This window comes from Paramisgurnus dabryanus, chromosome 4 (genome assembly GCF_030506205.2).
Source record: "Paramisgurnus dabryanus chromosome 4, PD_genome_1.1, whole genome shotgun sequence".
NCBI classification, from domain to species: Eukaryota; Metazoa; Chordata; class Actinopteri; order Cypriniformes; family Cobitidae; genus Paramisgurnus; species Paramisgurnus dabryanus.
The window spans coordinates 30,055,455-30,077,111 of NC_133340.1; the positions used below are offsets into that span (position 1 = coordinate 30,055,455).

The 21,657-nt window shown below is 38.2% G+C and overlaps 1 protein-coding gene across 2 annotated transcripts in view; it reads left to right on the forward strand.

Moving 5' to 3' along the window:
- The window catches only part of rasa3 (RAS p21 protein activator 3), a 36,781-nt gene extending 15,165 nt beyond the window's left edge, over positions 1-21,616 (forward strand). Inside the window, exons 2-24 of one of the 2 annotated variants that reach the window (XM_065254037.2) lie at positions 2,001-2,118; positions 2,915-3,018; positions 5,807-5,901; positions 7,470-7,546; positions 9,908-9,988; positions 10,925-10,997; positions 12,922-12,995; positions 13,118-13,222; positions 13,307-13,463; positions 13,544-13,692; positions 13,868-13,982; positions 14,899-14,973; positions 15,320-15,443; positions 15,673-15,779; positions 15,865-15,942; positions 16,026-16,103; positions 16,345-16,418; positions 17,472-17,590; positions 17,858-17,940; positions 18,095-18,303; positions 18,529-18,632; positions 18,744-18,927; positions 19,104-21,616. In XM_065254037.2, coding sequence (XP_065110109.1) covers positions 2,001-2,118; positions 2,915-3,018; positions 5,807-5,901; positions 7,470-7,546; positions 9,908-9,988; positions 10,925-10,997; positions 12,922-12,995; positions 13,118-13,222; positions 13,307-13,463; positions 13,544-13,692; positions 13,868-13,982; positions 14,899-14,973; positions 15,320-15,443; positions 15,673-15,779; positions 15,865-15,942; positions 16,026-16,103; positions 16,345-16,418; positions 17,472-17,590; positions 17,858-17,940; positions 18,095-18,303; positions 18,529-18,632; positions 18,744-18,927; positions 19,104-19,179 — 2,459 coding nt within the window. In that variant the 3' untranslated portion in view covers positions 19,180-21,616. The remainder of the gene's footprint in view (positions 1-2,000; positions 2,119-2,914; positions 3,019-5,806; positions 5,902-7,469; positions 7,547-9,907; positions 9,989-10,924; positions 10,998-12,921; positions 12,996-13,117; positions 13,223-13,306; positions 13,464-13,543; positions 13,693-13,867; positions 13,983-14,898; positions 14,974-15,319; positions 15,444-15,672; positions 15,780-15,864; positions 15,943-16,025; positions 16,104-16,344; positions 16,419-17,471; positions 17,591-17,857; positions 17,941-18,094; positions 18,304-18,528; positions 18,633-18,743; positions 18,928-19,103) is intronic. The other variant, XM_065254038.2, reaches the window with a different exon arrangement.
- Positions 21,617-21,657: the final 41 nt, after the last annotated feature.

Consider the following 21,657-nt stretch of genomic DNA (forward strand, 5'->3'; position numbering starts at 1 on the left):
AAATGATGAAAGACGGAAGGCGTGAACTCACTGCTTCACTCTTATTGGTTTTTGCTCCCGTAAGTCACTCATCATTTGCATAAAGTTGAACTTAGGGATGTGCATGAACGGTCGAATATTCAATCTGCAAAATAATTTGAATAGAAAAAATGCTATTTGAATGTAGGGTAACTCTGATCAGGATTTTTGCAGCCAATACCGATTTGTTATCTTCGTGATCGTACAATTCCGATACTCTTTTTTTTAGGCTGGTAACATGCATTCGTATGAAGTTTAACAGTTCTTAAGTAATGAGCGGATAGTGATTTTATTTAGAGATGAATTGTTACTGAAGCACGCACGTCGCACATGAGCAACGGGTCGTAAAGATGCTCGCACTGCGTAAAAATGCTCTCTAATTGCAACCACATTTAGGATCCCTATGATGACAAAAGTTAACAGAAAGATCGGTTCATGAGATCGGCAAATTCAGCAAGTACCGATCGAGTCATTTAATGTAAAATTTAGTTTTTAATGCACCACCCCAGGCTTAAAGCAACACCAAAGAGTTTTTTTTACCTTAAAATAACGCTTCCAAAACAGTTTCAGTCGTTCATCCACTCTAAACAGGGTGAACAGCACTTTCACATTCGCTTTGCAGCCCTCTATCGACCAAAACCGCACTAAAGAAGTTTCCAAACGTCGGGTAGTGGTCCTGTAGTCCGAGTGAATACTACAAAAACTTGCTTTACGGCAGACCTACAATCCAATCAGAGCCAGCTATGCCTCAGTATTTATGACAGTGGTAATGAACAATTACGCTTCTAACCTGTAGGGGGAGCAAAGAGCCAGAGTTCTTTAGTGTTGCTTTAACAGACTAAAAGACATGTAAAATATATATAAAAATTTTTATTTGTATGTATTTCTTATTGTTTTAACCCCATTTTTCTGTAGGCAATTTTTTGCCAGAATATGAGCTTAGCTCTTTGTGGATATTTCCTAATTGTAAGCCTTCTGTAAAATTCTGACAAAACGAAAAATACATAAAACTTTAAAAACATAGGTCTTAATTAACATAATTTAAGATAAATATTTTATTACTAAAAATCCCCTTCCCTAGTTGAACTGTTCTAAACTTTGTCACATGGCTGTACACGCCCACTTCCTGTTGCCAACGTGTTGCCAGAACATGCCAAGCTTCCATTGAAATGAATGAGATGGCATCGTTCTGCCGTTGCTAGTCGCTGGTGGTGTCCACGCAGCTTTAGTGTAGTTTGTGTTGCTCATTTCTGTAGCGCTGTGGTTTCTTTCTTTTAGTCATAAGTGCACGCACACAATAGCTCTTTGACGTGGTATGTGGCATTTTATATCATTATTCCTGAACATTTTACATGAATATTTCTGAACAATGCTCGCCCCTCTGCAGTAGTTTTAGTCGTTGCTCAGGGTGGACCGATTGTCTTATTTCAATGTTTAAATCTGTGTAGTAGATGAACGTTGTGTGGCCTGAGATTGAACGCCTGTAGTCGGGGTGTGAGATGGGTGTGTTCAGTGGTTACATTCACTTCTGTAGGGTGTGTAACAGGACACCAGTTCATTCTGAGGAAACACACACACCACAACACACCCTTAACTTCCTGCTGCACTTGTGTGTTTGTGTTGTCACACATGTGTTTATCAGGCTGCAGATCCCACACAAAGATTTTTGAGTCCAATCCACCCTGGCCCTTCACGACTGGAGAATATTGCTCTCTTTTGTTCTTTTCTCAGTAAGCGTGTCCGAGCACACACTTGACTGATTCCAGACCAGCCCCTTTAGGCCAATAATCTATTTATATCATGAGGCTAGTTTGTGTGTGTAAGTATTTAAAGGAATTACTGATTCATCATTTCAACTGTACAGAAGAACAGTACACTTACACTAATGCACTTATCATTTATATGTTTATGAAGCATATGACAGCATATTAAAACTGATCTAAACAATCATGTGTTTAATGTCTCTCTCTCTCTGTGTGCAGGTGAAGCTAAAAACATTCCTCCATATCCGGGTCCAAATAAAATGCGGGATTGTTACTGCACCGTCAACTTGGACCAGGAGGAAGTTTTCAGAACCAAAACCATAGAGAAGTCTTTATGGTGAGACACATACAGCAAGAAATGACTTTCCTACTTAGTATTTTTGTCTTGTTTTCAGTAAAAATATCAAAAAATTCTAAAATTAAGATTAATTTTCTTGAGGGGCAAAATGAATTAAGAAAATAAGTCAAGCTCAAGTTCTCTTAAAGGAAAACACCACAGTTTTCAATATTTTACTATGTTCTTACCTCAACTATGCGTGCACTTAATCTTTGTATAGAGCGTCGTGAATGTGTTAGCATTTAGCCTAGCCCCATTCATTCCTTAGGATCCAAACAGGGATGAATTTAGAAGCCACCGAACACTTCCATGTTTTCCCTATTTAAAGACTCTTACATGAGTAGTTAAACGAGTAAGTATGGTGGCACAAAATAAAACATGGCCATTTTTAAGTGGATAAAAATGAGAATTATATTGTATGGCGAAATAGCACTTAGTTTGCAGCACTTTGACCTCTGGCGCAGTAACATCATCACTCCTGTGATTGAGAGAGGTATTTATTGGTATTTAGAGGTATTTTACATAGTAAAATATTGAAAAACTGTGGTGTTTTCCTTTACATTTTATATTTTCTTTCCAAAAACGATATTTATTTTCTTACTAATAACCAAACTTCATGATACATCATTTAATAACAAATCTTCATTGAATCAGGTCACCATCAGAGTAAATATCAAATATCATCTTCAGAGGCCATTGAGCAACAGTTACACAACCTCACACTCTCATCACTTGTGATCGTAACATGCGGTGTTGTGTGTTTGATGTTAAATGTTTCTCTTTTTGTTTATGACAGTCCTTTCTACGGTGAAGACTTCTATTGTGAAATCCCACGCAGCTTTCGTCATCTGTCTTTCTACATTTTTGACAGAGATGTGTTCAGGAGGGACTCCAGCATCGGTGAGCAACATCTCTCCTTCGATCCTCATGCCACATAAAACTACTCTTCTCTGTTCACATTTGATGTTTTAAAAGTAAAGTTCGTTTTTGCATAATATTTGTGTGTGCACTGTGTGTAATTATACGATACTTGTATATATATATATTACACACAATACACACACAAATATGTTATGCAAACACAAACTTTTATTTTGTATGATTAATCTTTTGACAGCTATCACATGATATTCTAGTGTCACTTGATATGACATGTTTTAAGATCTTCAGCACTTCCTGTCATATCTTATTACAGTAGTCACAGTTCATTGCACTGACTGTTGTTTCAGCCACCCCCGCTGCCAGATCTGTAATTGTCTGTCACTCCTGTACAACAGAAGCTGATTGGCCGTGTCGGTGAGGGGCGGGCAGATCTCAGTATATCTTACCGCTAACAGAACTGATCAGATGGTCTCAATGTGTTGAGCAGATGTAGCTGCTCTCTCACAAAACAAACCACTGCCAATCCATCCAGTGCTGCCTAACACATCTCACCATATTCTGTTTATGATGGAAAATTTCAGCAATTTTCTGCTGAAATAATGAGCTCATAATGCAGTGACTGTTAACAGAGAAACCATTGTATGGAAAGATATAATGCGGTACGTTAATACATTCATGAAAAAACTCTGGTCGAAAATGTGATTACAGCTTGAGCATAGAAAAGTAGCCTGCGTGTGGTTGTTGTTAGGGTATGTAAGTGGTTACTATGGTCTTACTTCTTAAAGTCCCCATGAAATCAAAACTGACAATTCTTATTTTTTTAATGGAATATTGTAGTGTTCATTATAAACAAGTGGTCCATGTTGATCATTTATTTTTACATTTGTGTACCCTTCTAAACTTTAATCAAAATATGAAAATGTACTTCGATCCTCTTTGATGACGTCAGCTAGACGGCTTGGGTGGGAGCACCCGTTAACACCCCCTGTAACTGTCAGTTATTTTTCCAAATATATCGCCTACTTTTCTATCCAATCAATTCACAGTGGAAAGCACAAGCCACACCTATTATTTTCCTTGTGTGATTTTCAGTTTTACTTGGAAATACGCCACAATATGGAAGTAAAGTCGAACACAACTTTCGGTACACCGGGACTATAAGTTGCAGTTTCCCGCAGAAAATGTGTTAGTAAAGGTGGAGGGGTGGGCGGGGCCATGGGGCGTGTCAATCAAATGCTGAAAATGTAAATATTTTTATTAAAAACACTCAAAAACTTAACTTAAAACTTAATTTTGAAGAAACTTTGAGAGAAAACGAACACATACTAGATTATTAATGAATTAAATGTTTTTAACACATACCTCTAACGGGAATAGCTGCTTTATGAAGTGAAACTAAAGGGTTAATAAACACAAACTGAAGCAGATGTTGTAGAACGTTTGACGAACGATGATAGATAGCGCAAAGATTGTAAAAACTGATTATTTGCCACTATTAATTACATTATCTTAAATGAGTGTAACTACTGTTGCATGTGAATAATGCACATAAATAAAGTGAGCAAGAGTGCTCAACAATTATATTGAATTAACAGGCACGTAAAACCTAGCTAGCAGGTTGCTCAAACAACAAAATCACCAGCTAACTTACTTTAAATTTGCAAGAACTATAGACTAATATAATAACAGGCTTAAATAAACCCAAAACATAAGTCCACTTACAGTTCTCACAGACTTTGAGACTTTATCGCATTTCAGCTGTGTGGCGCACGTGCACGCTCGCGGTGTGAAGCCCGTCCACTCCGCGCTATGCTCCGAGATGTTTTATCAACTGGCTTGTTATGCTCCAGACAGTGATGGACCACGTGTTTTTTCTCATTTCTGCCGTGTGGCGCGCGTGCCTGCTCGCGGTGTGAAGCGCGTCTGCGCTATTCTCCGAGATGCACTTGACGGCCTTTTGTGCAGCAATATTTTTTTTTGGAGGACCTAGTTAAAGCAGTAGGGTTTCGCAGCTTAGGCGGGCCGCCCGAACTGCAAAGTGCTACGGTAAACCCTTAGGTGTTTTAAATGGGTTTCATTCTATTCAGCCAATAGAAACACAGTGGCACTGTACATTCTGAACAGGACCTTAATGCGATTTTTTGTTCAACATCTTCCCTGGGGACCGCAGGTGCAAAATATCTGACTCTGGCATAACACTTTCTGATGTTCATGGTCCCTTTTAAATAACTAAACTAAACTAAAGTAAACTAAACTAAAAAAATTATAATCTAAATGTATCCAATCACAGCCCTGAAAAAAACAGCATCAAACCAGCATGGGAATTATGCTGGTCTATGCTGGTTTGAAGCTGGTTTAGCTGGTGGTCACCAGCATACCAGCACCAAAACACAACATATGCTGGTCTTGCTGGTATGGCCAGTATGGGATGCTGGTGCTAATGCTGGTTTGGTGCTGGTTTAGCTGGTGCTAATGCTAGTTTGGTGCTGGTTTAGCTGGTGCTAATGCTAGTTTTGTGCTGGTTCAGCTGGTGTTCACTAGCAAACCAGCGCCAAAACACAACATATGCTGGTCTTGCTGGTATGCTGTTTTTTTTCAGCAGGGAGAAGAGCTGTTTTATTTAAGTCTGACCAGCAGGAAGTTTATGATTCATTAATAAATAATGCAGCTATAGGCTTTAATATGTAACAAGACTAGACTGAATTTGTACTAGACTAGTTTAGTAAATGTTCTAAAGAAACATGAGGGTTTTTGTGTTTGTGATGGTATCACATGTTGAGATGATCTGTGATGTCTCTTTCTTCAGGTAAAGTAGCGGTGAAGAAGGAAGATCTGCAAAAATACCACGGTAAAGACCACTGGTTCCCACTGCAGCCTGTCAGTGCTGATTCAGAAGTTCAGGTACAGACTCGTGTGTGTGTGTGTGTGTGTGTGTGTGTGTGTGTGTGTGTGTGTGTGTGTGTGTGTGTGTGTGTGTGTGTGTGTGTGTGTGTGTGTGTGTGTGTGTGTCGTTGCGTTTGGGCACAGTACATTTTAAAACAAACAGTGTGTATTGACCACAAACAGTGAGTGCATCCTTTTCACCTTGAGCTCACATCGTAGTTTTTTTAAAGAATTCAAGACAACAAACACATTATCTCTATTATCTTACGTCTTGTTTTCGCTTTATTTCCTGGATTCTATAATCTATGAGTTTTATGTTGTTTTTAGTTTAAAGTTGCAATGTTTGATTGACAGAGAGTAGGTGGTCAGGTCAGATAGTGTTTCCATGTGGATGTTGTGATCACAGAAATGTTTTGGATCTCGTTCACACCTGGATCACTTAACCTGTGTCTTTATTGTCAGATAATAAACCCTAAGACAGAAAGTGATCTGTTCAACAGTATCCCAAACATCTGCATGCATGTGAAGCAGATCTCTTTCCTCACAAACACACAGAGGCATTCATTGAGACGATTAGGGTTAGGAAGGATGAATGTGTGTGATGAAGAGGACAGGGTGTCTGTTCATAGAGAACTCATTGTTAAATTGTGTGCCAGTCCAACCTCTTTATAAGACACATTTGCATATTGATGATGTCAGCTGAAGTTCAACAGAGCAACTTTGTTTCTATTCACAGGAAGATTTTATTGCTTAGAAATTTCTGAGCTCATGAGATTAAATTAACTCAGTTAGGTTTCCTTTAAATACTAACTGTGTCTGTGATGTTTCTTAGTTTGTCCAATCAAAACAGACAAGTGAGTCAATAGTTGACGTAAAACTACTGTGAAATAACAACACTCACATCAGTTTCATATTGAGATTGCTGACTTTCCATTGCACACATCTGAGCATACTTTGAGATATTGTTCAATATGTCATCTTACTCTAGAGGAGAGACGTGAAATCCATTCAATCTATTTTCAGTCTTGGAGAAAATATTGTGGCTGCGTTTGGAAATCTCATACTCTGACAATAGGTACTGAATTTGATGAAGTACCGTAAAAACTGTAGGTACTATATAGTATGAATATGGATAGTATGAAAGAATTCAGACGTACTACATCTGTCATGTTAATACATCACGTGACATACATCGTCATAACAACAAGTTAGTCATTAACTGTAATGATGTTAAACTAGTGAAATTTAACCACAAGGGACAGCTGTTTAATATATTTATTTGCATTTATTTGCATACTGTATAGTATGGAAGTAGGCAGATTAGGGCGCAGCCTGTGTGTGATTCACATCTCAAACACTGCAGACCTCATGAGACCTCTCATCTGTTTTCACTTGTTTCTCATGTTTTACTCTTCTCTATTTCATTCTCTCTCTTTCTCTCTTTATCTCTCTCTCTCGCTCTCGCTCTCTCTCTCTCTCTCTCTCTCTGTCTCTCTCTCTCTCTGTCTCTCTCTCTTTATCTCTCTCTCTCTCTTTCTCTTCAGATGCTGGTTGTCACCATGGTAACACTGTTCTTTCTCCCACAGGGAAAAGTTCACCTGGAACTGCGTCTCAGTGAGGTCATCACCGACAGCGGAGTCGTCTGCCACAAGCTGGCAACACGGTGAGACAGCCAATTACAAGTTTACATAGCCTGCTCTCAGCCAATGGGAACTCACGAATGGCTGCTCTTGGATCCTTGATATTTGTGTGTCAGGTAGAACGCAGCATAACTTCAGTCACAGCCAAAGATATTTTTCACATGGGAAACAGAAGGTCCAGTTGAGCAGATTGCATTGTGGGATACGGTATTTCATGCAGTGTGACGAGACCTGTGTGTTTTGTGCGTACAGTAAATACTGTTTTGTGTTTGTATGGTTTTCTGAACGCATCACAGATGAACCTCCACTGCCTGTGGGCGTGGTTTTCAGAGTCATGTGATCAGTGATGTCAGAGAAGCACACAATCCCAGCAGGTTCTCTGTTAATTATTGTGTGTGTGTGTGTGTGTATATGTGATTTGTTGTGTGCGTGTGACTGCACATGTGTTAATGTGTTTTCATTAGCACCAGAGGCTTTATTTAAAGAAACCAACAATAAATAATGTGTGTGTGTGTGTGCGACTGAGTTAATGAGTTGCATCAAAACTTACATTTGAATGTAAAGAATTTGAAATAAATTATTAAAGAGTAGGCGGTCTTTTGTGGCTGCTCAAACACAACATTTACACCACAAAAGCAATCCAGACAAAAGTGTTTTTGACTACCTCTGAATGTGGTCGAAAGTGGACGACCTCAAAATGTTTTATATCTGGTTTACACCTGTCTTTAGCGTTGTCCACAGACGGAAACGCATTTTAATAGCCGGTGTAAACAGCCCCTAACATGTGACCTGATCCACATACACCTTCAAGTCATTTCATCTGCATTCACTGGTCAGTGTCACACAAAACTCATTATTTGATATTTCAGTATAATTTAAATCCCACCTCTTGCGTCTGCACCATATGTTGAAGCACAGTCCACTACACCATCGGCTCCGACAGAATCCTGAATTTGCTGTGAATGCATGTGCATGTCTTTGAATGAATGTATGTGCTGTACTGTCAGTTTGATAAATGAAGATTAGATCTACATATGTATTTCATATAAGCTCTGCATGTGTTTCTTCTGCATCAGTGATCTTACGTCTGTACTAAAGCACTCGGTGTAATGAGTTTAGAGTCACAGCGGTGCTTTCTCATTCACAAGAGATTTATACTGCGTTCATTTTAAGACACAATGCTGCTCTCTACATCTGAACTGATTGATTCACTGCAGGACTGATGATTCATCTGTGCTTTCTCTCCAGCACATTTTAAACATTACACTTTCATCATATTTTTGTAAATCTGAATGCTTAAAGGTCACATAACACACCAATCTCATGTTAATCTTGGGCAGTGTTGTAGTCAAGTCCTATTTAAGGTCTGAGTCAAGACTAAGCCCGGATAAAGCTAGATGTGGATTCAACACTCAATCTCTGGTCTTGACCATAGAATGGATAAAAATATGGCCGTAGTGTCTGTGACGTCACCCATAGGTTTTCGAAGAGCATTTTTGAAGCTCAAAGTTGGCGTGCCTGCTGTCGCCATCTTGGTATAGCATTACCACACATTACTTGTGGATAACGGAAAATGGGTAAGGTGGGACGTGGGTAAAGCTGAGGTGGCTGGTTGTTGAAACCATGACCACCTAGCTCAACTGTAGTGACAGCAGTGGCCCCTGTCACTCAAGTGGCCACGCCCTTAATTATGCAGAACTTAAAGGATTAATACCATTTAAATAGATGAGTAAAATGGAGATTGAAGTGATTCAAACCCAATGCACATATGATCTTAATGACTCTGAGGCATTGAGTTTTCTGAAAACTTTATTTGACACTTGCAATTGGTTTGTGTGTCATATCAAACATCATCTGATTGTCTTTATTCAGGTATAGACCTGTGTCGGCTGCTGTATTTATAGACGGTTGAATGACTGGGCCATGCGGGATTATATAAACAAGCTTAACACACCGGAAGAGCTCGGCTGAGATCTGATGATCTGATGTTAACTCAATTCATTCATTAAATGACCAACATACAGTATAACCTATCTTACATGATGGTGTGAACCAGTGTGTTTCCTGCAGATGTAAGGACACAACATGAGCTAAACTCTGATTGGCCAGAAATGACATCATATATAAGATAGGGTTTTGAAGTGGTTTGTGACGTGTTTGCCGGCCATATTAGTTTTTTTCTAAAGCAATGTAAGTATTGCATTTCCATGCCAAACTCACCCCCAGTGTTGGTTGTAGGTTGCAGGGTGCTGGTATAGTTTTTCAGAATTCAGTCCTTCCTTCAGTGCAACCTTATTTATGGGTGAACATCATTAATCTGGTCTCTTAGGCTCTTTTACTTCATACATTTTTGTGGATTTTAATGTTGCTCTTTTTCTTCACAGGGTTTTGGAGTGTCAGGATCTGCCGATAGTGAACGGTCAATGTGACCCGTATGCAGCCGTGTCATTACTTGGCCCTTCCAGGTAACGTCAGATCTCACAGAGAAACGTCTCTGCTAATCCAATTTACAAATGCCAGTTAAGTGTTTGCAGTGGCACGATTCCCACGATGCTCTGGGTCATTAAGATGAAGTCATGAAGAACACAGTTACTCTTCAGCTATTGGCTGAATGCATTGCAATGGAAACACATGTGGACTGTTGGATTCTAGTAGATGTCACTGCACATTTATAGAAACTGTGTGACAATGCTGTCTCAGATCATCAGGTTTAATCAGGACGAGCAGGTGCTCAAAGTATTGAAGGAGCACATGACATTTTTTTATCATATTTAAAGTATCATTTATTCTTATTCTGTTCTGAGTATATATATATACAAACTAAATACTTAAATTTGTCTGCAATCTGAATTGCCAAACAAATAAATGTACATGTATATTTTACATTAAAGTCTGTAAAAGACAGTATAGATGAAGTGAAAAAGCATTAAATAAGTCATAACCCTTCGGTGGCACATTAAAAACAAACATTCGTATAGCATTTTTTTATTCAAATTATTATTGAAGATCGAATATTCGAGAACACAAATATATATGTATATATGAAAGGTAATCATAATAAACACAGGATTGATGTGTATAATTTGGAGGTATAAACAACAGTGGAGCATGCTCTCTTCACATTATTCTCGTTAAACAATAATAATAATTAAACAAGCACACCGCTCCGCTGAGGACCACAGATGGTGTTAAAGATATCTTCATAGTGCACTAAATTACTAAGTGTGTCTGAACGTGAATGATCATCTTGACAAGTCACCATCATGTGGGTCATTTTATTTGTGACTAAATTATTATTAGGGCCAAAGGGGCCTTTTTAATTAATTTATGGTAGTTTGAAAGAGGCTGTTAAGACTTCTATGATGGTTAGTTAAACTGTGTTCACCTGTCACTCATCACAGGTCAGATGCCAAGAAGACTAAAGTCAAACGTAAAAACAACAATCCTCAGTTTGATGAGATCTTCTTCTTTGAGGTAGGAACTTTAGAAAGATTGCACAACTTCACTTTCATATCAGTAAATCTCTTCAGTCTAATATGAAACTGTGAATTGTTCTTATTTGGAGTTTCAGGTGTTTTGAGTGTCGTAATACTGACGGTTTGTGGTTTCTCATTTTAAAATGTGCACACGCTATAACTTTCATACACGCACAAACACCTGACATCTACTGAAAACACAACAGATATTCACTACCAACAATGATTGTGCTTGCTGTGTGTGTGCGTTTGTGAATGCCATTGCGCAGGTTTCAGCTCAGTGATCTGTTTATTTCCCAGAATCCTCTGCAGTGGTTGTGCTGATGTTTAAAGAGAAGGCTTTTGTATGTTGTATTTCTGTTTCTTATATCACTTTACAATCCTTGATGTGTTTTCCCTCTCTCTCTCACACACACACACACACACACACACACACACACACACACACACACACACACACACACACACACACACACACACACACACACACATTAACATGTCACAGAGGACATCAGGAGACAAGAGTTTGATTGATTGTTTTGGTACATTCACACGGGGCATCTGTGTTAAAGGGGCCATGGCATGAAAATGTGAATTTTTCCATGTTTAAGTGCTATAATTGAGTCTCCAGTGCTTCTATTAACCTTGAAAATGTGATAAAGATCAACCCAGTAACTTAGTTTTGGTAAACCATACTCTGCAAGCACATGAAAAAATAGGTTGTTGAAATTTGGCTATCCTTATGATGTCATAAGGAGCTCTTATTATAATAAAACCGCCCCTTAATCTGCACTATCCAATCACAGCACTGCCATTTAGTGCAGAGAAAAAGAGAGAAAGTAATTCACAGCACAATTGAGTTTCAATTGCAACAAACCAATATTATGGCAATCAGTGTTTGCATTTCATCAGCTCATTTGCATTTTAAAGGACACACCCAAAAACAGTACATTTTTGCACACACCTACAAAGGGGCAATTTTAACATGCTATAATAAATTATTGATATGGCATTTTGAGCTAAAACTTCACATATGTGCTTTGGGGACACCAAAGATTTATCTTAGAAAAGTCTTGTGACATGGCCCCTTTAACGCTTCTCATTTACTTTGAATGGGTGACATCATGTATTGTGAATCTGTCGGCATCACGTCACTGGCATTGCTTGCAGCAGAAGTTAAACATTTCTCAAGTGCCAGTGCAGGTGTTAGCCAATCACATCGTATTATGCAAATAACCTAGTGCAGAGTCAGCCAATTATGACCGGAGAAAAGAGGAGCATGTGTTGCGGGGACTGTGATTGGCTGTTGGCCACGCTTTAAACACGCCCTCTGTGTGAATGTACCGTTAGACATAATCTTCTTCAATTATGTTCATCTTCATCATCATCACCAGAGTGCCTTACAAGCCTCATTGTGTTGTATTATGAAATGTTAAAAAGAATCTCTTTAGATCCTCTGGTGTCACAGATATTTCAGTAATCATCATATCACTGCTCTTCTCTCTTTATAGTTCAGATATTAACTCTGCAGCTTTATATATCATATCCAGCTGTAGTTAGTTATTTTATTTTTAATCAATGTTTTATTCTTTAAGAACTCAACTTGCAGCTCCGCCTCTCCTTTAACTCATTTAACTTTAATCATCCTTTATAAGCCAATTGACAGAGGAGATCCTTCAGTTCATCCCTTTACCTAAAATATTTCTGTATGTTGATGACATTAAGTCTTTAGGTTGTGTGTGTTTCTCTGGGTAATGATAAAAGTGTGCGTGTTTTTAACAATAATTTCATTCTTAATCAGTGATTCAAGTGATTTCATTTAATCTTTTAGGAGATGGTTTATTTAAATAGATGTTAATGTTACAGATTTAGATGCACGTGTTAGAAATGTTTAAAGAGTCTCTTTCTGTTTCATCTGACAGGTGACCAAACCGCTCAGCTACACCAAACGCCAGTTTGATGTTGAAGAAGATGATGTGGACAAACTTGCGCTCAAGTGAGTCTGAATTTGCTTCTTTAAAATAAAATCAATTCCCTTCAGAAACATTATAAAGCAGATGTAGAGTATATGATTGCTGTTAAATGAGTAAACACACGAGTATGACTGTTTCCTCTCAGGGTGGATCTGTGGACCGCCAGCAATCTGAAATTTGGAGATGAGTTTCTGGGAGAGGTACGAGTACCACTGAAGGTACTGGGACAGTCGGGCGTTCACGACGCATGGTACGACCCTCGTGACCTCACGGTCTGTGTCTTTAATGAATGATGTGGTGATGTAAGAGATCATGACTGTTCTTCTATGCTCAGGTACTTTCTTCAGCCCAGAGATAACGGTAACAAGTCAGTTAAAGCTGATGAGCTGGGTTCACTAAGACTCAACATCATTTACACAGAGGATCACGTGTTTCCTACCGAACATTATAATCCTCTCAGAGACCTGCTGCTGCATTCTGCACACGTCGAGGTCTGTGTGTGTGTCTGTGATGATGGTTTTCATATAATTAGCACTGTGTAAACATGAACGCGTGTGTGTTTGCATCACAGCCCGTCTCTGCGTCTGCTGCGCACATTTTGGGCGAGGTGTGCCGAGAGAAACAGGAAGCGGCCGTCCCTCTGGTCCGACTCTTCCTGCACTACGGAAAAATTGTGCCTTTCCTCAGTGCCATTGCCCATGCAGAGATCAAGCGCACACAGTGAGTCACACACACAGCGGTCACTATAAAAATCTCTCTCATACATAAAGGAATAAATTATCAATCAAGTTGTTGGTCTGTGAAAGAGAAAATCTTTGGCTGAATGTTTGAACAGACTGTGCAGATGTTTCTGATGTGCATGTAAAGTTTTTTCTGCTCCTCGTGTTATTTTCAGGGATCCAAACACCATCTTCAGAGGAAACTCCCTCACATCTAAATGCATCGATGAGACCATGAAACTGGCTGGGATGCATTACCTGCAGGTCACCCTAAAGCCTGTGATTGATGAAGTTAGTCTCTTACACATTCACATTTTATCTAAAGCCAGTAATCATTCATTCAAGATGTGTTCTCTGCACTGCAAAAAATGACTTTCTTATTTAGTATTTTTTGTCTTGTTTTCAGTACAAATATCTAATATTCTTCAATTCAGATGTATGTTCTTTATTTCCTAAGGAAATAAGTCTAGTTTTTAGACAAAAAGAACATCAAATTTAAGTGAATATGTGATTAAAACACGCAAATAAAATCTGCCAATGGGGAAAAAAAATTGTTTGTTTTCAGCACAAATTCACTTAAATTTTATGTGTTTTTTTTGTCTTAAAAGCTACACTGCAAAAAATTATTTTCAAGAAAAAAAATCTTAGTATTTTTGTCTTGTTTTCAGTAAAAATATTTATAAATTCTTAAATGAAGATGCTTTTTCTTGATGAGCAAAACGACCCAAGAAAATAAGTCTAGTTTTTAGACCAAAAATATCAAATTCTTGGGGTGTTTTGCTCATCAAGAAAAAGCATCGAAATTTAAGACTTTTTAGATATTTGTACTGGAAAGAAGACAAAAATACTGAATAAAAAAAAGTCATATTTTTGCAGTGTGGGGATCAAACCTCAAGGCCTTTGAGCTGCTCATGCAAAGCTTTATCTATTGAGCGATTCCTCATGGACACATGAATGAATGATTTTTATCTCACGTGTTGAGGAGAGATGTGTGATGATACTTGACTTAACGCTTTGCATCTAATGGATGATAAAACTGTTAAACTATTACACTAAGATTGAAGTGAATGGTCAGAGAGATGTTAGAGACAGAATATCATAGAGAGTCGTGGGTAAAGCTCTTGACTGGTAACCGTAAACAGCGGTGGTAAGTTTATCATAGGCAAGGTAAAAATCCTGTTAACTTCTACTGTTTCTGTCTCTGTAGATTTGTACTGACCACAAACCATGTGAGATTGATCCTGTCAAGCTGAAAGAGTCGGAGAATCTGGATACAAACAGGGTGCGTTACACTCGTGTGTGTGTGTGTGTGTGTGTGTGTGTGTGTGTGTGTGTGTTGTGTAGTTCAAATACATCACATTTATTATTTTATTTAAATACCATACTGAGAGAAAAAAGCTTATAATGCAGTTACATGTCAAAACACCAATAAACTTACAACATCATGAGATGAAATGACAAGATTAAAAACTTTTTTTTGCTAGTTCAGCTAATTGACATTTGTGTTGTAAAGCAACTTTATGTTTAGACTTCTAGAGATGATCTACACATCCATGAATCTCTGTTATGAGACGCTGGAGTATTACATGTTCATCTGTAAGTGAAACCGTATCAATTTCTGTCCACAGGAAAACTTACGGCATTACGTGGATCGTATCTTTAATATCATCACCAGCTCAGGCGTCAGCTGCCCGACGGTCATGTGTGATATCTTCTTCTCTCTACGAGAATCTGCAGCGACACGTTTTCAGGGTAACGGCTAACACATAATCATTCATCAGAGAAATCTTGACATTATTATAATATAAAGACATTAGCATTAATAATCATCCTGTAGTCGTGGGTTTGTTACTAACCCAGTGCATATCGCCACCTTCAGGTCACAGATGAGCACTGCAGCGAGGACAACGTTATGTCAGTCTGATTATTTTACATTTACTCAGATATTGATGAAGATGTGTTTTGTTTTGTTGTGTTGCAGTTGATCCAGACGTGCGGTACACAGCTGTCAGCAGTTTTATCTTCCTCCGGTTCTTTGCACCTGCAATCTTGTCACCAAATCTTTTCCACCTGCGACCGCATCACCCGGTGTGTATCACATCATGTGGACTCACAGTCTAGTGTCTGTGTTCATGTGACAGAAATTAAATTAAAATATTCTTCCCTCATCAAGGATCCGTGCACATCACGAACCCTCACTCTTATATCCAAAACCATCCAGACTCTGGGAAGTCTCGCCAAGTCTAAATCTGTGAGTCTGGATTTCTGTATATAGACAATCAATCAATAATGTGCCACATAATGATGACAAACATGTTTCTCTGTATCTGATAGGCCAATTTCAAAGAGACTTACATGGCTGCCTTCTACGATTATTTCAATGAACAAAAGTACGCTGATGCTGTAAAGAATGTAAGTGAATTTTCATTTATGAATACATGAGGATGTCTTTACATAAGATAACAAAATATCACTGCATGTACTGTGACCCAGATAACAATAGAGATTAATAAAGATACTTTATATTTCTCAGACTTTACTAAAATCACACTGACATCAGATGATTTAATATCGGTCCAAAAATAAATTGAGATGTCATCTAACACAGATATAATCACACATTAATATGTACTTCATGTGGTCTGTGTTTCAGTTTTTGGATCTGATATCATCATCGGGTCGCTGGGATCAGAAGAGCATTGAGACGCCCATCATGTTGAAAGAGGGGTGAGTTACACATGTTTCTGTGTGTGTGTGTGTGTGTGTGTGTGTGTGTGTGAGAGAGGACACATCAGCATGTGCGTATGTGTTTGTGTTCCTCTGCTGTGTGTTAAACTGGGTATAAAGAGATTTGATGTGAAAGCCTCTGGCAGGTAAGAGACATCTGCATCAGATGCCATTGTGACCTTTGACCCTAAATATGAGCCTCCTTATCATGTTTATAGCATCCCAGTGTATATGATCTATTCATATACAAATTTGAAACCACACAGAATAAAGACATCCCATAATGAAGGTAGTGTAGTGTAGTGTAGTGTAGTGTAGTGTAGTGTAGTGTAGTGTGGTGTAGTGTAGTCTTTTCCCCTTCAGTGTTAAGTGTGATTTATAGTTGTGTATAGCCTGACGTGCACCTCTGCAAAATTGTAACAATGCGTCCATTCTACGTGCACCGTAAGTGATTTGATTGGTCTGCTAAAACCCCTCCCATCAGGTCCTTCGCTAACGATAATAAAAACAAAGATGGGTCAAGTTGAGGAGTGATAAACTCAAGCAACCTGACAACCTGAGGGGTCGGTGCCAGCTGCAAATGGGCGGCTGAGCCTCAAGTGGGTGGGATGAACAAATATCCAAATGATTTTGATTGGTTTATTTAATGTCATGTGCGTTGTGGCTGTAATGAGGAAGTTTGTTGCGATCATTAGTCATACATGTAGTATGATTTCAGGACTGTGAGGAAACATTTATTATACCCTAAACCACAGTGAAGTTTTAAAGTTTGAGAGCTTGACCTAAACTACGTTATCATTGTGTAAACCGACTCGAGGTAAGCCCCACTCATCTGTGGCGTAAGCTCCTCCCCTCGATATCTACTTTATCTACTCAGTATTCTGCGGGTTGTTGGTTTTATGATGATGTCAGAATGATTGAATTAATAATATTAGTGAGTTATTTTTAGTGTATGAATCAGACCGGAGGGAATTTAAGTTAGACTTTAACTGGTTTAAAGCTCTTTAAAGGTTTTTTGTCCTCTTTAACCTTTACTGGCCTCCATCTTTCTAGATTCATGATCAAACGCGCTCAGGGGCGAAACCGCTTCGGTCTGAAGAACTTCAAGAAGAGATGGTTTCGTCTCACTAACCACGAGTTCACCTACCATAAAGCCAAAGGTAATTCAAGAGGTTTGTCCTTCACTCTCATTACAGGTGTCTGTCTGTCTCTTTTTATCAGATCATATCTGTCATGTTTATATCGAGATCTGTCACACATACAGATATAACGCTATAGCTTTAGAAAGACACATGGGGTTAACTCGATCCTCAGGTGCTGATATATAATCTAGTGATGAAGAACAGAAGAAACACACACACACACACACGCAGACTGTTTGTCTATATGCTGCTATTGTGTATGAAGCTGATATTGTTGTGTTGTTGTGTTGTGTCCAGGAGATGGCGCTCTTTGCAGTATTCCTATAGAAAACATTCTGGCTGTAGAGAGACTGGAGGAAGAGTCCTTTAAAATGAAAAATGTAAGAAATACACACATCTAACAACGAGTCTGTGACGTTAGAGCTGTTAGTTATCAGTGTCTAGTTTTTCTTAGGATGATAAAAAACACCCTTTTCTTCTGGGACTACGATGACATGCAGGAGGTGAAGTAACATTAGTATTGTTTTTCACCAGATGTTTCAGGTCATCCAGCCAGAGAGGGCGCTCTACATCCAGGCCAATAACTGTGTGGAGGCCCGGGACTGGATCGATATCTTGACTAAAGTCAGTCAGTGTAACCGCAAGCGTCTGAGCACCTATCATCCGTCTGCTTACCTCAACGGCCATTGGCTCTGCTGCAAGATGTCTGCAGACGCAGCGCCCGGCTGTACGCCCTGCACGGGGTGAGACGCCTTTAACGCAGCCGTGTCCTCACGTCTACTGAACAACTTTGGTGTTAAATAGGAAATAGATCGATAGATGTATCAGACATTGTGTTGTGTACACAGTGATTTAATGCACGCTCATGTTCATGATTTAAAGAGCACAAACACCAAGATGATTTAAAAATCTTATCAGAAGTTAATTTGGGTTGAATGAATGTTAAGTTTGTTGTTGTGATTTTACAGTGGTCTTCCTGCAAACATTCAGCTGGATGTGGATGGAGATCGAGAGACTGAGAGGATTTATTCACTCTTTAACACGTATATGTCTAAACTAGTGAAGATGCAGGGTGAGTGATGATGACTAAACATAAACACAAACATAACAAGATTGATTTACCTCGAATAAAACTGTTTAATAATTTAGATGAGGTATCCAATAATTTTTTTTCCGTTCTCAGAGGCGTGTGGCAGTAAATCAGTGTACGATGGGCCCGAGCAGGAGGAATACTCCACATTTGTGATCGATGACCCGCAGGAGACGTACAAAACTCTGAGACTCGTCATCTCAGCCGTTCAGACGCTGGAGCAGCAGCACATGCAATATAAACGAGACAAGTTTAGAAAAACCAAGTATGGCAGCCAGTGAGTATCACACTAAACCAGTATCACTAAACCAACTTATTTGAAACAGTTTGTATTGGGCAAAGCGTTGTAGAGAATAAACACAACAGATTTAAACTGAAATCAATTTTTTTGTTGTAATTTTTGTTGTTTAAATGAAGCAAAGTGTAACACGTGTATCATGTTTGTGTTTTCAGGGAGCATCCAATCGGTGATCAGAGTTTCCAGTGTTACGTACGTCAACATTCAGAAAGCACCACATACTCCATCTGAGCCATCAGTGATCTTCACAACAACAGTGACATCACACATACAGGACACTTCTGACAGCTGTGATTGATTGACAGAGAGGAATATCTCTTCTCTTTTACATCAAAGCAGCTTTCTCCGTGACAGACGCACTTTATACGTCACATGATCCTGTGGACGCCTCACGGCACGTTTTAACATTTTAAGATTTATTTTTTACCAGAAGAAAACCTCTGGATGTTTTTATGAACTGAGTACTCAGTTTTACTGTAAGGACTAAACATCAGCTCCCAGAATGCTTTGCTGTCAGATGGGAAATCTGATGGAGACTTGAGATTAAATCTCAGATATTTACTGTAATCAATGTTTATAACTCATATAATGAGATTAATACTTCCTTCAGATACTTCAGTATTGTTTTGTCCCTTTTTAAGCCCCTCCCCCTGATGTTACATGTCAGCCAATCATCACGCCAGCTGAAGAAATGCTGCTTTATGGGAAATGTAGTTTTGTGTGTATTGGAGTATGTGGTGTCACACTAAGAGTTTATTAGTTTCTCATTGCTTCAGCTTTCTTTAATCAAATCATGGGTTAGGTTATAGTTCTGTAACATTCTGTGTTTTGTACATTTCGTTGTGTGTTCTGTAGGTTCTCCTTTATCTCTGCGTGTGTGTTCATCAATGATAAATATTTGATGACCTGTCAAGATGAGTTCAACTCATATCACCTCAAAATCAAAAAAAAAAAGACAAGTATAGTTTGTATATAGAAAAGTTAAAGACAGTTGAGATTTCTTGACTGTTTTTTCATAATAATGAAGCCAATTTAGCCTAAATTTTCAGTATTGTTATGCAATAAAGCGGTTTATGACTGTAATGCATAAACAGTAATACATTGTTTAAGTTTTCCTCATCTGGTAAAGCAGTGTGCTTGCAACAACAGGGTTGTGGGTTTAATTCCCAGTGAGTCAAAACTGATGCGCTACCGTCCATCATGATAGTGTCATACTTCGTTTCATTGATTTTGATTTAATCATGGTATTAGATGACTTTTTTATTGTAAAACAGTATTTTTATGCAATTTTTTGTTCGGAAATATAAATAGAATGACAGAAAAACCTTTCAGAAAGAAAATGTCTAAACATCGGTCATAAAGTCCAGGCTTTCTTTTATTTTCTTTATGCAAAATAGAAATGATTTATTTATAGTTTCATATTTATATTTGGGTGAAATATAACCCAGATATGTATTTCAGTTTGTTCACACTGTCAGTCCAAATCTGATTTTGATGCATATCCGAAATTGGAATCCAATCACATTTAAAACGTGTTAACGGCAAAAATCCACATGAAATCCGTTTTTTTCTAATCCGTTCCAGGCTACATCCAGAGGTGGTTTGAAATCCATTTCAGTCTGATGGCTCTGATCACATTTGGGTAGCTTTTCGGTTACGTCACGTAAAACATAAACACGCCAGACATCGAGGCAGATTGTCGTGCCAGCTCAGTGTCATTGCCATAGAAACAGTTCAGACAATCCAGAAAACGGCAGAACGCTACAGGACGCACAGATCGGATCTGAACAGTTGTGATACACAATGAGTCCAATCAGATATGCACCAAAATCAGATTTAGATTGTGAGTGTTTCCAGCTTTTGTGTCCATATACATTTCTGATGTACATATATGTTAACATACAGTCATGTGATGCATGTTTTATTGGTAAGATATTGTCTTAATTTTAGTACGGTCCATAGTTTCTTCCCAAAATGAAAACCTATTTATTTTTATATCACAGAATGATGCTTTTGTGGTTTTAAAACTCCAGATGCACAGTTTAAATGAATAATGCAATAATGTTTTTTGTTAAATCTTAGATTAAGAAACGATTAAATGTAAATGTGTGATGATGATGATGATGATGATGATGTGTGTACAGAACTAAAGGATTGATCTGTGGATCCAAATGAAGGCAATAGCAAACTAATAATATCTGTGTTTGAATTATTTTCCATTGTGTTAAAAAAGAAATCCATATCCATGGGATTTTATATAAAGTCATTGAAAAATATTGAGTTGTTTAATGTTATTTGGTCATATTGACTGTTCAGATGATCATTGTTTCAGCTTTCTTATGTAAATATTCATTTGTCTCAGATGTTTCTTTTGAATCGTAGCAATAAAACAAAGTTTGTGTTGGAAGAATATTTTAGGTTGATATTAAGATCTCTGACTTTTGATTGAAGCTTTCATCTGATCTGAGTACATTTGACTCAGATGACTGTAAACTTTCTTTCAGGAGAAACTTCTGAGATTTCAGCAATAATCTCAGTTTGAGTTTCATGTGTTAGATATTAAATAAAAAGATCTCGTATGTGTTCAGCTATGATAAAACATCATATTTGCTTTCTTTATTTTCCAACTCGATAGGAAAATGTGAGATTAAATATCATAATTATCTCATCTGTGTGTGTGATTCTTATCTTTCAGTTATCTTACCCTTT